Source organism: Nycticebus coucang, chromosome 11 (assembly GCF_027406575.1).
Source record: "Nycticebus coucang isolate mNycCou1 chromosome 11, mNycCou1.pri, whole genome shotgun sequence".
Taxonomy (NCBI): domain Eukaryota; kingdom Metazoa; phylum Chordata; class Mammalia; order Primates; family Lorisidae; genus Nycticebus; species Nycticebus coucang.
The window spans coordinates 83,962,194-83,979,835 of record NC_069790.1 but is presented as its reverse complement, the minus strand read 5'-3'; the positions used below and the strand labels follow the sequence as shown (position 1 = coordinate 83,979,835).

Sequence of the window (17,642 nt, the reverse complement as noted above, 5' to 3'; positions counted from 1 at the left end):
ATTTCCCTTTCAATGTGTGGCAATGGTGTATAATGTGAGAGAAAAATCTGATTAATTTTTGATTGTTGCTAAATACTTTGTTTTCAGTGATTTAGATTATTGTTTTGAGGCAGGTAGCCTGGACTTAGGAATAATGTAGAAGGGAATCAGCAATGGGTGATTTTTTTTATTTGTTTTGTTTGTTTGAAATTGGGTCTCCTTCTGTCATCCCAAGCTAGAATACCGTGGCCTAGCTCACAGCAACCTCAAACTCCTGGGCTTAAGTGATCCTCCTGCCTTAGCCTCCTGTGTAGCTGGGACTACAGACACCTGCCACAATGACTGGCTGATTTTTTATTTTTAGTAGAGATGGAATATTACTCAGGCTGGTCTTGAACTCCTGAGTTCAAAGGATCCTCCCACCTGAGCCTCTCAGAGTGCTAAGATTACCAGTGTGAATCACCACATCCAGGCCGATTTTTCTCACTGTTTTCTATACTCATTGGCCTTTCAAATATTCTGGGAAAGCAACAAAATTCAGTTTTTCATAATTAAATTCTGGGGTAATTTTAAGCAGTTTAATAGGTTACGGGAATGATTAGATTTTATGTAACTCTTGGAAAATAAGTAGAAAAGCTATTGGGTATGGGTTTTTTTTTTATTTTAAGTTTCTGATAATGAATTTCTATTCTGGATGCTCTTTAATTCCTTTCATCATAGTCTTCAGGATGAAGACTTAATCGAGCTAGCAGGATGACAATTGAGTGGATGTAATACTGAATGCCTGGATTGATGGCTTTCTATTAAAGGACATAGGTTACAAAGGTAATAAGAACTTGCTTTAGGGACACCTGTACATTAACTTTCAATTAAGTAATGCAAAAAAATTAGTTTAAAGAGCCCCAATCAGAATAATTATGTCTTAGATGTGGCAAAATTTAACTGACCAAAGATTTAGAAATAGTAAATTATGTAGAAAGGATTTTATCGATTAAACAAAGATTATGCTTTTATTTGTTTGTATTAATTTATGCATTTAGTTTAAGACTGAAGTAAATTTTATGGCAATCAAGGGTAAATACTGATTATGAAAATTATTGTAGTAAGTCATCCCACATTTGTACTCCGAGAAATGGAACACGTATCATTGAAGCGTAGTATTTTCTTATTAAATAGGTTAACTCATATGAACTTCTTGGAAACGCACCTTAATATATTTATCATTCTAGAATCTACTTCCTTATTTTTCTTTTCTTAGATATTTTATTTGATATTTTTAAGTTTTTTAAAATATTGGTAAAACCTGCAGTTTACCAGGTCAACTTGTCATATGGAAATCTGATGTCTGTGGAGCAGATTATTTTGAGAGATGTAGGATCTTGATGGTTTGGGACAGTAGGTTAACTCCTCCCTCAAGCTGTTGGTGTCACTGCTTTCTTTTTAGGCTTCAGCGAGGAAGAATGTTACTATTGTAGTAAAGGCTCAACCCAATTATTAGTCTTCTTTATTATGAGTCTAAATTATAAAAACTCTGGGACTTACTTTAATTACAATTAAAAAGATTCTGAAACATTGTAATGGAGTGAAGAATTCAAAATATTATGAACAATGCATTTACATTTTTCAGAATGTTATGTTGACATCATCCTGGCCTTCTTCCATGGCACAAGTTTCACCAAATAATAGTTAACCTGACAACATAATACATTCCAGTATTTTCTTTTCCATTCTGTTTTATTCCATTCTACTCCATTCCATTAACAAATGATTTCATAAACCATTTCAAGAATCATTAATGAGAAATAATTCACAGTATGAGAAGTACTGGTCTGCTTAATAACCACCTGCCTGTGTACAATGCTCTTCCAAAGAAGCAATCTTTGTCCTTTATAAGCATACATTCAAGCAGCCTTTCTGTACAATATTCATTTTCATTTAAACAAAGAGATATAAAACATCAGTGCCTAAATATGAGGGATTAAATAGGGAAGCATACTTTATATATTTGAAAAATTTTAAGAAGGCTCATGACAAGAACATTTGTAGAGTATGAAAATAAATTCTGTCTTGATCTGACTTGCACTTTATTTTGATTTGTGCCTGGCTAGAAAGAACTGTAAGTTCAGACAATTAAGTTCACAGACTTGTCCTAGAAAAAGTGGTACATGCCTCATTGCTGAATATCACTACAGTCACTTTCAAGTACTCCCTCCCCTTGAGAAGCTATGCAGCCATACCAGCACCTGGTCTACCCTTGAAAGCAATTTTGGAACTCTGTTTCTGGAATGGCCATCTGAGCTGTCATCTTTAGAGGTCTGACAAGTATGTGAACTCATCTTAGTAAAAGTGCTTTCCAAGGGGAGTACTTTGAAGGTGACTGTAGTGATTTTCATCCATGAAGTATGCAGCAGATTTTCTAGGACAAGTTTACAAACTTAACTGTCAGACCCAACTACCTGAGAATGCTTCCGCATTTGAGGGACTTGATGACTCCCACAGGCATGCACATGGCTCCTATCACTGTAGTCCGTCACTTTTCCTCAAAACTAGTGAGAAGTGGTATGACCTGGGCCCCTATTCTGGGACTAGGTTGAAATGAAGCCCTAGAAGTCCCAGAGGGACTTTAATGTTATAGAAGTAGGTTGTTCTTCTGGAACGTAGAGGTATGTGGTGATCCTGGCATTTGAGATTCTAAATTCTAAGGAACCTAAATACTAAATCTCTTGATTCCTCCATGTCACTTCCATTTGTATTGTCAATTGAAATTCAGGAATGAAATTTAGAACTTCTGACAAAGAGTAAGGTCTGGTTTATGGGGGCCTCTTTGCTTATAAAACCTGGGGAGAAGGTTGATTTGTCAAGCTGTGGTCCAAGTACTCAGGGAGAAGTGTAATCCAGGAGTAGATTCAGTAAGGCCAGAGAATTTTTTGTTCACTCTTTAATAACCTTTCTCCATGTGTCCCGTACGCCTTCCTGCACTGTAACCAAAAATACTGAATGCAGGTGGAATAGCAAGATGCGTTTGTTCTTTGTCTGTTTGTTTGCCCTCCCTTAAAGCACTTGCCCAACTACCTTGCTGTGTGTTTGCAGGCCCCTGCTCTCTAGTTTCCTCCTGTAGGGTCTTTTCAGGGCAGCAATGCCATCAATCTTGGTGTTGTTTCTAGATACCATCTCTGTGTGAATGTTTGTTGATTCTATTTTTAACATTGCATCCTTTGGGTGAGCTGCCACAAGGCTGGGAGGACCAAATGTCCTGTTTTTCTTCTGGGTTTTTCCTGGTTAAGTTCCATTCTTTTCTTGGTGATGCCTAGAAATCCTTTTGGGATGGCAATCTGTGCTTCTTTAACTGTGATGAACCTAAATTCAAGCAGAACTATGCCTTTGAAACTGTGTGACTTAAACCTCTTCAGGAATCCCTATTGTTAAGACTAGAGCAACTACAGAGAAAATGACCTCCAGTTCCCAAGAGGGGGGCCAGTTTACGTGGATTTAAGAGAGCCCATCACAGTGAGGGGTAACCTTTGTGGTAGTATACTGTTTTCCTAATGGTCCAAGGAACTGCCAACCTCCTGTGTCCAAGCTTCTTTCATCTTAACCCTCAATGCAGATATTAATAAATCTACCTGAAATAAGATTTTGAGTACTTAAAAATATGAGTTTTGAAAAATTTGAGTACTCATGGTGGTAATGATCATTCGAAGGCTTCCCTTTTTTGTCTGACTTAGTCTTCTGCTTCCAGAGCCTTCATGTTCTTTCTTCCTATAAGACACTGGTCTCTTTCCAGGGGTAGAATTTAAAAGCATCTTCTCTTCCCCTTATACCAAAAGATCAGTCTGAAACCATGAAGTTTGTTGCAACCCTGCTTTGCCCTTTTTCCTTCCTCCTTTCTTGTGACACTGGGGTTCAAGTCTGTCTTTCCTATCACATCTTTAAAGGCAGGAACTGTGCTGTGTGATTTTTCCCCCTCATTAACTGAAACTGTTCTTGGCTCATTGTAGGCATCTGATAAATGTTGTTACAAGAAATAAGTGAATGAATAATGCATATACCATATTTTAACCATTCATTCTGTCATTCGTTCATTTAATCACAAAACCTTGTTGAGAGGTCTCCTGTTAGGGCCTGAGGATACGGGGAGGAATGAGACATGAGCTGGTTTCGTACTTGTCTTATAAAGCCATAGGCAATTAAGTTCCTCATGGGGGTGGATGATACTCTGATGTTTACTGAGTTGTCGGCCTGCACCTTGCCTAAACTGCTTGCCTCTTTTTGCCTCCCCAGGTAGACGGAGATCATATGGGTGTGTATGCTTGGTGCTGTAGTCATTGTAGAATGATTTATTGGTCATGGGCCACAGCACTTTCAAAACAGTTTTAAGTGCTGAAAGGAGAACTGATCTCATCTAGCCCACAGAACATATCTGATGCTGTGAGTTTAGATTATCTCAAAGAGCAGAAAACCCCTCAGAAACTACATGAAACAGGATCACATTTGTCAGTTTTTTTTTTGGTAGAGACAGAGTCTCACTGTGCCGCCCACGGATAGAGTGCCATGATGTCACACGGCTCACAGCAACCTCTAACTCTTGGGCTTATGCGATTCTCTTGCCTCAGCCTCCCAAGCAGCTGGGACTACAGGTGCCCGCCACAACACCCGGCTATTTTTTTGTTGCAGTTTGGCCAGGGGCTGGGTTTGAACCTGCCACCCTCGGCATATGGGGCTGGCACCCTACTCACTGAGCCACAGGCGCCGCCCACATTTGTTAGTTTTAAGACGTATTTATGGCATATGGCAGGCCATTTCCTTGATATCATGTAGGCTTCACTATTATCAGCCTGTGTATTTCCAAACTAACTTGACATTGGGAGCAATGGCTCTATTTATTGTCTAAAATACTGGAAGTCAAATGGATTTATTTTTGGTAACTTTTACTGATGTAATGACTTGACATAAAATAAAGACTCTGTTCCAGTGATTGTAAATTACTGCCTGTGTGAATTCAACTTTGCAATGCCATTAATAATTTACTGCCGCAGTGAACAAGGCTGTTAAATGTAAATCAAGAGTTATTGGTTCCTTTTGGTAGGATGCCTCTGTATTTTTATTCAACCTCTGTAGATTTTATTTTTCCCAGGTTTACTAACTTAAAACATAACTTAAGTTTGCAAGTGCAGACCAGCTTTGAGAAAGAAAGTATACACTCAAACCACATTTGTTTTGATTCAAGTTACTCTTGAGATTCTTTTAGCATTTGTATGTTATTTGGGCTAGTGATTTTGATATCCTTCATCAATGGCTTAATTTTACTTTCCCAAATAATCTCTTGCTTTGGTTAGGCAGAGCAGTCACACACACACACACACACACACACACACACACACACACACACAGCATCATATTGTTACACTTGTTGAGATAATTGTTAGAACTGTGATATCTTATTTATGTGAATTAGCAAAAGACATTTATGAGAAGAAGAGAAATAATATAGATATCTTAAAAAATAAAGAGGAGACATGTTAATAGACTCCCTGTCGTTGGTGGTGTCTGTTCTTGAGCTTTAAGACTTACCGCCATGGGATGGCACCATGGACCTTTAGGACCTGGTGCCAGCTCCTTTCACAGCCTGGTCTCTGCTCCTCCTCGCAGGTACATTGCACTGTCACACAGCCCCCATCCACATCTTATCGCATTCTAAACTTGGGTGCTGTCCTAAGCCTGTGCCTTTCTGAACTGCTCTTTCCTTCCAGGGCTGCCAGGTCCTCTCTTACTCAACCTTCAAACTCTGGCTCAAATTTCCCTTCGTGGGGGAGGCTTCCCCTGACCTTTTCAGGCAGAGATGAATGCTTCCATCCATGACTTTGTTCATTTGGATAAGGCTTCCCAAGGACTTGACACTGGGGAAATGGCTTTACTGAAAGCCTAAGATTACAGATCTGTCAATGCATTCGCTTTTTTATTTTCTTCCATTATAATAAGCATGACAAAGGATTGGGTGGTGAGTTAGGTGGCATGGGTTCTGTTGAGTAACCTGGGAGAAATCACAGCCTCATAAAAGGAAGAGCATGGTCTTCCTTTGCTATTTCTAGGTTTCTGTGTATGGATGTGGTAAAAAGCTGACTGGGATCTTTTGGGTTTTGTTTTATTTATCTTTGAAGTAATTATAATTACAGACTCACAGGTTACTTGCACATGAAGAGTTCTATGTACCCTTCACTCAGGTCCCCTAGTGGTGGCATCTCATATTGTTATAATTTCACAACCAAGTCATTGGTGGTGAAACGTTAATGGTGAACTAGTCTGTATGCCCTGTTCAGTTTTAATCAGTTTGTACATACACTAGCGTTTGTTGTGTGTAAAATTCTGTGCAATTTACTCCTATGTAACCACCCAGTCATCAGGTTTCAGAACTGTCCCTTCACCACAAGGAATCCTCTCTTTTGCTACCCCTTTACATTTGCACCCATCCCTCCATTGGTCCCTGGCCCCTGATAAATTCCTGTCCCTTTCTATGTCTTTAATTTTGTCATGTTATATAAATGGAATTATTCTGTAGATTACCTTTTGAGATTGGCTTTTTTCACAAAGCATAATGCCTTGGCATTCAAGTTGCCATTCAAGTTGTTACAGCTTGTTCATTCCTTTTTATTGCTGAGTGGTATTCCATGGTATGATTGCACCAGAGGTTTTTTTTTTTTTTTTTTTTTCATTTTTTGGCAGGGGCCGGGTTTGAACCCACCAGCTTTGGTATATGGGGCCGGTGCCCTACTCTGAGCCACAGGCGCCACCCTTGCACCAGAGTTTGTTTAATCATTCTTCCATTCAGGGACATTTGGGTTGTTTGCCGTGTGGTGGCATAACAAAGCTGCTAAAACATCTGTATACAGATTTCTGTGCACATACAGATGCTCAAGAAAACAGCTATTAGGTCACATGATAAGGGCATGCTTAGTTTTATGAGAAACTGCTAAACTGCTTTCCTGAGTCACCATTTATTTTACATTTCCACTATTAGCATATGCGAGGAATCAGTTTTTAGGGGGAGAGTAATTTAGTACAGAGAGTGTCATGTGGTTACAGGATTCAGAATCCCCTAGGATTGCAGAAGGGCAGCGCTAGAGTCTTCCCTTGCCAAGACATACTAAGAAACTGTCTAAATTGTGTGTTTATGGTGTTGCTTGTCTAACTGAATATTACTTGAAGTCAACGAGGCTTAAACTTAGGCTTTCTTTCAAGGATACATGCACACTTACAGGTGATTTATTTTGTTGTTCTTTTTCAATGTTTTAGCAGACATTTAGTTTGAGACTGCTAATACCAAACACTAAGGGGGCAACATGATTTAATGTGGGGAATCAGAAGTGAGGGAAATAATATTTAATTCACAACTCTTTTCCATATTACCTGTGGTATTTAAGCTTTATCTTTATCTCTAATTTGCAGGTGATAAGATCTAATTCCGTGGGCTATTGTGAGGTCGAACTAGTTCATGGACTATGGTAGGGAACCAGACCTTTTGTCTTTAGAGATCTTGATATTATAATTTTTGGATTTTTTTTAGGTTGATTCAAAATATCTAATTTTTTATTAGTTCTGCAGAGAAAGTTCCATTGATAATTCTTTAACGAACACTGATGATAAGCCTACCATTTATTGAGAACCTGTTGTGTGCAATGCCATGCTTGATAAATGTGAACTACCTATTTCATTTAAGTTTCATAGCAGATTTATGACTAGGTACTTGTATATCCATTTTTCAGATAAGGGAAACCAAGGTTTAGAGAGTTATTTAGGTAATTAACTGACGGTCTTGTATCTTGAGAAGCTGCATTTCTAATGCAGACAATCTGTCTGTGGTGTCCCAGTTTCAACCCCCAACCTGTACTCATTCCTTAGTGTCGATTGTTTTATTAAAGGCAATTCTCTGTTTAGTGTCAATTGTAATTGAAGCAATTTATACGATGCACCACCAGATACACTTGCTGCTTTCCCTGGGAGCCAGCCTGGTACCAACGACAATTGAGCTTTGTTTAGCGGTCAGAGGACTCAACCACACAAAGTGACCTTGCCTTTCAGAAAGAAAGACTCTAACTTTGGTATTTTTTTAAATAGCTGGTTTGGATTTTTGAGAGGCCGGATAGTTACTCAAAATAACATGATAGAGAAGGGTTTGGATCATCCTGACAAGGGAGGAAAAAAAAAGCATTGTATCTAAAAAATATGACTTTCCCTACACACTGTAATCTAATTCATAAACATTTTATAGAAAGTAGTTGACAATACAGTTACCTGACAGTAATCTGACCCATTCTTTCATTCATTCATTTATAACTTAAACCCTCAGTTAATGTGTTGCTTTTGGTCCATACTTGACACTTGATCATTCATGAAGCCTCTTTATGAAGAAATCTTTGTGATGGGTAGGAAACTAAACTCATGTTTGTTAGGAATTTCTTGTTTAAGTTTGTTATTTACTTTTATCACTTTTCAAAATACTAACAGTTTAACACAGCCTGTGTTCCTAAAGCTTGAACAAGTCATAGTTAGGAATGTGGTGGGAACAACCCAAATATATATGAAAAGTATCAAGAAATATAATTGCTTTAATAAATGTTTGTTTAATTAAAAACAAGCAATTAGTGAGGAGATGGTTGGTGGGACTGCAAACTAATTCAACCTTTTTGAAAGGAAATATGGAGAATCCTCAAAGAACTTAAATTAGACCTTTTATAGACCCTGCAATTCCCATTACCAGACATCTACCCAGAAGAAAAAATATCCTTTTACCATGAGGACATTTGCACTAGACTGTTTATTGCAACTCAGTTTACAATTGCCGAAACGTGGAAACAACCTAAATGCTCACCAACCCAGGAATGGATTAACAGACTGTGGTATATGTATACCATGGAATGCTATTTATCCAGTAAAAAAGATGGAGACTTTACATCTTTTGTAATTAACCCAGATAGAGTTGGAACACATTCTTAGTAAAGTGTCACAGAATGGAGAAACAAGACTCCAATGTACTCATTTCTAATTTGAAGCCAGTAGACAATCTAATACCTACATAAGGGAAAAACTCAAATCAACTCAAGGTTGGGGGTAGGGGTGTGAGGGAATGGGGAGAGGGGAGAAGGGAGGGAGATGAGTGTGCTCCCACTTAATGGGTACAATGGTAGGGTGTATGGCACACCTCCTGGGGGCGGGACACAATTGTAACAGGGACTTTACAAAACAAATGCAAACATTGGAACCTAATTCTTTGAACCTGAAACAATTAAAAAAAAAAAAAAGACAAGAAAAGAAAAGAAAATGATATGGTTTGGGAAAAAAACCCAAGCAGTTAACTGAATAGTTTTTAAAAACACGATTTAATGAGTGCCTACTATGAGCCAGGCACTGTGCTAGACAGTTGATAATATACAATTTTATTTTATATATCCTTAAAATAGCCTTATGAAGTACTCAATGATACTATCTCTATGTTATAAATGAGGAAATGAGATTTTGTATCACATGGCCAGTGAGTGGCTAGGCCTTTCTTCATTTGTTGCTCTTCAATTAAGTTCATAGGTCATGCCCTTTCCTCTGTTGCACTGAGAAAGGAGAAATAGAGCTATGATTTGCTCCTTGCCTGTGTGGAGTGTCCTTTGGTGTGGCTTTAGAGGTCGTTAGTGGAATACTCCAGTAAATTCATTTCTTATTTAAACGTAAATGACGAAAGTGGGTCAACGTCAGCCATTTCTCACGTATTTTATGTCTTACTGTAAGACTAAGCTACAGAGAATGTTGGTTTATGATGATGCCACCTAAAATGTTTTCTCTAAGATCTGCAAAACTAATACCCTATTCTCATGATAAACTTCTTTTTTTAAAATTTCAGAATATCATGGAGGTACACACATTTTTGGTTACATAATTTGTTTTTGCATCTTTTTAGTCAAAGTTATAAGTGTGCCCTTGACCAAGGAAGTGTCAGTGTCCTCATTAGGTGTGAATTTACCCATTCCCTCCTTCCCTGTGACAGACCTCTGATTACAGTGCCAGGACAGAGCAGTAGGTGGACATGTAACTGTAGTTTGCCCCTCTATTATTTCTTGTTAGGTTTCTCTATCTAGTTAGAGTCCTCCTATTAGGATTTAGGACATATTCGTTAGTTTTAAAGCAAAGTTTCCTTACTTATTATAGCTGATTTACGGGAGAAAGGAAATGAACTTGCCTGTCTTGAGCTCTGTCAGGGGGATGTGGTAGAAGATAGTTCAAGGCTGTACTGCTTGCAGAATATAAAATTTACCAGGGGTATTCCACAGGTAGGTAATGGGAAATTTATTGAGTAAATGGTTGATACATTGGATAGAATCATTTTGAAAATTATTTCTTTTATGCAAGTGGTAAGAATTTTCCTGACCTGATAGCTGTAGTATTCCAGATACTACTCTTTGCTTGAATTGTAGAAAAGACTGCTGGAGGGCGGCACCTGTGGCTCAAAGGGGTAGGGCGCCGGTCCCATATGCCAGAGGTGGTGGGTTCAAACCCAGCCCTGGCCAAAAGAAAAAAATAAAATAAAAAAGAAAAAAAAAAACCCACAAAAAAAAATATATATATAAATAAATAAAATAAAATATAAAAAAAAAAAAAAAGAAAAGACTGCTGGAAACTGGAATTACTTAACTAGACCTTAATTTTGAATTTGCATGAAAGGTTTGTTACTGGTCCTTCTTATAAAGGCAACTGTCCCCCTTCATGTTATTCTTTTATTCCTGTATAAGAGAAGATTGGAAGTGGTCTTGTTCTTGACTTCGTAATTAGAGAAATATAGGCTGTAGTATGTATTTAATAACTTAAAGACAGCTACATAAAAGCAGCATTTCAAGTGCCAAAATCCTAAAATAAGTAAAAGCAGATAAAAGCCTAGTCTTTGTAATGACCCGGAAGAAAAAGTACATAGCACACACACACACACACACGCACACACACACGCACACAAAGACAAGGATGACGTAAAATGACAAAAATAAATGCAAACATGAATGGACTTGTGCTGAATACCAGATGGTTAAAACTCAGATTGAACTTTAAAAAATCCAGCTAACTAATGTTTTTAAAAGACTCACCTGTAACATAGTCCAGTTCATAGAAACAGAAACTAGAGTGGTGCAACTAGAGGCTGGGAGGTGGAGAGAAAGAGGAGGACAGAGTTTCAGTTTTGCAGGATGAAAATATTCTGGAAAATGTAACATACCTTAAAAATGGCTAAGATGGTAAATTTTGTTAAGCATTCAGTAAAATTAAAAAAATAACTATAATGACCCACTCACATTCAAAGTAAAAAGATAGGGGAAGATCTGTTAGCAAAGAGAAGTGAGAATCAAGATTGACAATATTAATATCAGACAAAGCAGAATTCAAGGGAAAGAGTACATGTGTAGAATATCATTTAATAATTTAGCAGTATTTTTTTGACAGGAGTAAATTTAAATCGAATACTAATAGAAATGATTGGAGAAATTGATCTAAGCATAGTAGTGTTTTAGAACTTTTATACTCTATATTCAAATAACAGGGAGCATCATCTATGTTAAGTAAGAGATCAAATATAATTTTGCACCAGGAAAGTCAGGAACTTTGATGAGAGCAGTTTCAGTGCATCGGTACAGTCAAAAACATGTGTCTCACTTAGAGAAATGAAGAGAAACCACAGAGAGGACCCACAGACCCTGAATATCTGTGTGTTGGTCTGTGAATTTTCCTTTCTGGAATTACTTTCTCTGCTGATGTGTGCAAATGCAATCTAATTTTTAAAAGGCAAAACGCATTCAGTTTGTTTCTATTCTCTCTCACATTAGAGTGGGGCGAAGAATTCCTGAGCAAGCATTGTGGACCAATAGAGGTGTGAAGCCTGGGAGAGAAAGTTTCTGAAAGTTCGAGGGAAGTAGGGGCAAGAGATTATTAACTGCAAGGGCATAAAGTAGACAAGATAGAGAAGAACTTTTGCCCCTGTGGATTTGTCCGAAGCTGTGCTAAACATTGTATGATGGAGACGATACTTCTTTAGAAGCACTAGGAATCATGCTCAACAGAACACATGAGGAAATTTACGGAGTCTAGTAATGGGATAGAACCCTGCTCCTGGCCCCAGAAGGAAGAAGCCTGCCTGGGGATCAGAGATGCTTCATCTAGAGATACAGAAGATATCACATACGATGGAGAAATGCTATTTGAGGCAGAAAAGGGGCATGAGATTTGGAGTCAGATTGACCTAGATTCAGATTCCAGCTCTTCCATTTTCCACATGTGTGATATTGGAGAGTTATTTAATCTTGCCTTTGTATTATAAAAAAAATATGTAGTACCGTGTCTGGCATATAGCAGTACTCAATAAATGAGAGCTGCTAGTTAATAAAGGTCTCTTCAATGCTAAGTTAACTGTTTGAGATCAAGGGGTGAATTCCTTGGATACTGGGCTACTAGGCTGAATTTTACAGAGTGAAATTATATAAAGCCACTTATTTCCCAGTCTCCCTGAAGTCAAATGGCTGGAATGATCTAACCTTAACTATTATGTATGTGAGGGCTTTGAGTGTCTAAATGTCTGTACAAATGTCTCTATAAATGTTGAAATATTATAAAATTAGCAAAGAAATTTTGAAGAAGGCCTCATGATGGTAAAATAGGGTTTCTGAGGTCTTATCATTTGGCAGGTGCATTGTATGTGAGCATCTGCAATTTTTTACAGGGTAAAACATTATCTGCTCTCGATATCAGCTGGAATTCAGAGGCAGATGTGCATATATCTGTATGAATATGTATTTGCAGTACAATAACAGATTTGAATAATTTTTGAGTGTCTGTGTCATGGGGGTGAATAATTAGAAGTTGACTGTATATCGTGCTCGCTTCGGCAGCACATATACTAAAATTGGAACAATACAGAGAAGATTAGCATGGCCCCTGCGCAAGGATGACACGCAAATTCGTGAAGCGTTCCATATTTTTTATATCAATGGGCAAGAGACATGAATAGAACTTTCTCTAAAGATGACAGACGAATGGCTAACAAACATATGAAAAAATGTTCATCATCTCTATATATTAGAGAAATGCAAATCAAAACAACCCTGAGATATCATCTAACCCCAGTGAGAATGGCCCACATCACAAAATCTCAAAACTGCAGATGCTGGCGTGGATGTGGAGAGAAGGGAACACTTTTACACTGCTGGTGGGACTGCAAACTAGTACAACCTTTCTGGAAGGAAGTATGGAGAAACCTCAAAGCACTCAACCTAGACCTCCCATTCGATCCTGCAATCCCATTACTGGGCATCTACCCAGAAGGAAAAAAATCCTTTTATCATAAGGACACTTGTACTAGACTGTTTATGGCAGCTCAATTTACCATTGCCAAAATGTGGAAACAGCCTAAATGCCCACCAACCCAGGAATGGATTAACAAGCTGTGGTATATGTATACCATGGAATACTATTCAGCTATTAAAAAAAATGGAGACTTTACATCCTTCGTATTAACCTGGATGGAAGTGGAAGACATTATTCTTAGTAAAGCATCACAAAAATGGAGAAGCATGAATCCTATGTACTCAATCTTGATATGAGGACAATTAATGACAATTAAGTTTATGGGGGGGGGGAAGCAGAAAGAGGGATGGAGGGAGGAGGGTGGGGCCTTAGTGTGTGTCACACTTTATGGAGGCAAGACATGATTGCAAGAGGGACTTTACCTAACAATTGCAATCAGTGTAACTGGCTTATTGTACCCTCAATGAATCCCCAACAATAAAAAAAAAAAAAAAAGAAGTTGACTGTATATCAAGGCAGTTTTATCTAATTCAGATGTGTCCACCAAATTTCTCCTCCTCTAGATATATGTCTACTTAGTAATCCATGAATAGTAGGAACATAGGGTTTTAGTGTCTACTTTTGAGTAAATAAACATAAAAAAAGCATTTTCTTCTCTTTTGTCTAGATTTCTAATCTGGATAGTCTGCAAACCTTACTAAAAATTTATGAAATCTGGAACTAGGTTTTCTTTTCATGGTATTACAACATACTTTAAAAATAGCCCTACTAAATAGTTTTATCCAAAATTCCAACAAATGTCATATGATCCACTGGGCACAAAATGATTCTGTAATTAAAATTTTTATTGTTCAGAACTTCAGATATTATTTGTTTAGCCATGGTGGTATTTGTGTATGGGCTTTGAAGCAAGGGGACCAACAAGGAAGTCGCCTTCTGTGTAAAGCTCATAAAAATAGCAACTTAACCATTTATTGGGCACTTGCTGTGTGTCAGGCACTGTATTATGTGCCTTCATATTCAGTAATCCTTACAGCAGCTCTGTGAGATTGGTCTCCATTTTAACCCGATTATATAGATAGGAACTAAAACTCAGAAGGATGAATGATGTCCTTGAGGCCAGAGAGGGACTGGAGATTGGTTGAGGACCCAGATCATCTAACCTCAGAGCTCAGAGTTCCTCACGAGAGCACTGTGTTTCCAAACTTTGTTTACGATGGTGTTGCTGGTTTGGGCCTATCTGGTACAGCAGAACCTATATTTGAGTAAGTATTAGGTTCTCTTGGGCCTGTCTTAATGTGTCTGAGCCCCATAAATTTTAAAGCCATCTGAGAGCCTGGGGTAGTGTTGGATTTTGATTTGATTTGGGGATCAGGGGCTACTGTCTCCTCAGTGTTGTCTTACCTTTAGACATTTCCATTCTTTCCTGTGCCCCTGTGCCTACTGCCTGGGCTGGTGGTGGCCCACTGCCACAGAGGGGTAGGGGCAGAGCTCTCTCGGGCGTGGCTGGGGTGGGGCAGAGGCTTCTAGCAAAGCTCATCCAATTCCCTATCCTCCTCTGCTCCCCCTGCCCTTTTAGTCTGTTTTCCACTTGTCTTGGAGCATGCTTTCTTCTGGATGCCTCTGCTCTTGCTCTGGATAGAATGACATAACCATGTGGCTTTGTCTGAGGATGTAAAGGTGTTTTTACTGCCAACGGTGGTTAGAATCAGGGAGCTCTGGTCTCATGCTTGTCTCTTTTTTCACATGCACAAGTTCATTAAGAAAAGATAAAGATAAGGGCTACTTGTAGACAACTGAATATTCAGATTTCTAGGGAAAGACACATCTATATTCAAGGAGAAAATGAAGATTTTTTTGGAACCCTCTGGGTGGTCCCAGAAGAAACTGATCCACAACTCAGCGCTCAGCACATGTAGTTTGGGAGCATTTCAGGGGTGAGCTGGAGGGCTGATGGGATCTCGCGCTTTCTTCTTTCCTTGCCTCGACTTTTTTTGATTCTTGGTTTGAGGACAGGCTCTTGAGATTGTAGGGGTTAGAAGGAAAGATGGTCTTAGCATTTTGGGCTGTATTACATAGAGGAGGAAGGTGGGAAGGGGGAGTTTTAATTTAGGAGAAAACTTCTAGTAGCCACCTACCTAAGAGGCAGAGAGGAAGGCTTTTTTTTTTTTGGCAGTGATTTCTATATATAACGTAGAGCCATTGAGTATTTGTTACTCTATTTTTATATAAAGTGTGGATTTTATTTTGATGGTATATTTGGGTAGATTGAGGGCCCAAAATACTTCCTTCCTTTCCAAATTAAGCTAAAATCTCACTTCCTTACTCTCATCATCATCTTCCCTGTCTGCCTTTGAGTAATTTTCATTTGAAGCAGTCTAATTAAGTCTTATGTCTGACAATAAATTACTTAATGATTCCTATAAATTCTCTAAGATATAAGAAGAAGAAAAAAATTGAATATAGCTTATGTAAGCTCCAGGGATTTTTAGAGATTCCTTCTATCGTGTTTCTGTGGTTCTGTTGTTACTCTTTCACGAATAAGAGATCTGCAAGCAGATCAGAGATTTTTGTGGAAAATGAGGATGTTTCAGTAAAAACAATGAGTTTCCTTACTCAATAGCTCTGTACTCTGTGTAGAAAATCTTACATGTAGGAGGAGCCATTCTTACTTATAGTGATAGAAAAGTTTTAAAGGAAGTTGAAGAGAGAGAGGCTTTTAGAAAGTGCAGTGATGTCTGTGTTTGGATGTCCAAGTTTGACTCAACAGAAAGGAAGAAGTAGGTCACGAAGGCTTGTGTTGGACCCAAGCTTCTATTTTGAAGTAAAAGCTGTAAGTCAGTTCTACCGCAACACAACTTCTGCTTCCCTAAAAAATCACCCTGCTATACAGAATTGCACAATGAAAACCATAGTTCTTATTGGGGCAAATGGATTCAATGTTTAAAAACCTGATCAGGCCATAATCCTAGCACTTTAGGAGACTGGGATAGGAGGATTGCTTGAGCCCACGAGTTTGAGGTTGTAGTAAGCTATTGATGACACCACTGCACTCCAACAACTCATTAAAGAAATAAAAAGAAAAGGTAGGAACTGAATGAAAATGATAGTATGTTGTTTGTACATATGTTACATGGTTAAGACAAATACATACATATTACAACAAATATTGTATTTAACTTAGAAAGGACCTGCTGGGAGTGATTGTGTCATGAGGGCTTGAATGGGATGGGAGGAACCCAATGGGGCAGAATGGCTCCCTGGTTCATGTCTCCATTCAGGGAGCACAGTGAAGTAGCTTGAGTTTTCAGGATTTGGCCCCTGCATGGGGTTGGTGGGTTGAAAAACTAAAACCCAGATTTTCTAAGCCTAGTGGACTTAGAAGCCAGGAGTATCTTCCAAGAGAAAAGGAAATCAAGTGAGGAGCTGGTTGTGGGAGTAGGTGGAAATAAAGGAAAATGATGTTTTGCTTTTGGCTGAGTCCTGATGGGAATTTTTAAAACTGCTTTGTAAAATCTTTTGCCTAAGCTTATTAACATTTGTATATTAGGGGAGACTTCTGTGGAGCAAGATACAGAGAAACCAATGTTCCGGGATGATTCTTTTTTCATTTCCTTACCTACCTTAATAATCAATATTTTTTTTCTTCTCTTTTTCTTATCTTTTATGATGCTAAAAAGTAGCCCTTTGTGGTATGCTGACCATACTATCCGAACCCTTGTGCGAAGCTGCCCCTCTCCTCCTCATCCCAGCTGTTTTTTCAGGGTCCCAGTTTTATTGTTCCTACTCACTAGAGATTTTCTTTCTTGGTCTTAGATACTGGTCTCTGTATTTGAGAACTCAGGAACAGATCTCTTTGGCTTTTAAACTGCTAGAACTTGGCCCATGCCCCACTTTGCCTCAGAAATTTCCTAATAATGGCTCCTTTCACCATAGCCTCTGACCTAATTTGTTGTTGTTTTTTATTTGCATGCTCATTTTTATTGAATATGCAGTAGTATAATTTTTTTTTTTCTATTAGTAATCTACCCCTGACTTGTAAGGATCCTAGTTGGAGAAAGCATGTGTTTTGCTGAGAACAGAGTCGGAGCTCTCACTGCAATAACCCATCATGTCCTTAAAGACAGTGCTGGCTGAGGGTGAGAGCTACAATACTTGAGGTAGAAACTAGTTTGGAACAATATTTTTCTGCTTGGGAAAGGGAAGGAGATTGAGAGACGTCTGAAAAGGTCCGTGGGAGAGAGACAAGAACCAGTGAGATTCCTGTCCTGGGAAGGCGAGGAGAGGGTAGAGTGGTGACTGGAGAATGCAACAGAAGATTTGAGAGGAGAGTTACCTGC

The 17,642-nt window shown here is 38.5% G+C and overlaps 1 protein-coding gene and 1 non-coding gene across 5 annotated transcripts in view; both read left to right on the top strand.

Annotated features, from left to right (window-relative positions):
• The window catches only part of DOCK4 (dedicator of cytokinesis 4), a 471,167-nt gene that overhangs the window by 71,826 nt on the left and 381,699 nt on the right, over positions 1 to 17,642 (top strand). The window contains exon 1 of one of the 4 annotated variants that reach the window (XM_053609305.1): positions 14,456 to 14,567. The exons of the other annotated variants lie outside the window; for them this stretch is intronic. Coding sequence (XP_053465280.1) covers positions 14,519 to 14,567 — 49 coding nt within the window. The 5' untranslated portion in view covers positions 14,456 to 14,518. Of the gene's footprint in view, positions 1 to 14,455; positions 14,568 to 17,642 lie in introns of those variants that run through there. 4 annotated transcript variants of the gene reach the window in all.
• Positions 12,872 to 12,978, top strand: LOC128560465 (U6 spliceosomal RNA). The gene has a single exon (XR_008372964.1). It is a non-coding gene; the product is annotated as a U6 spliceosomal RNA (small nuclear RNA).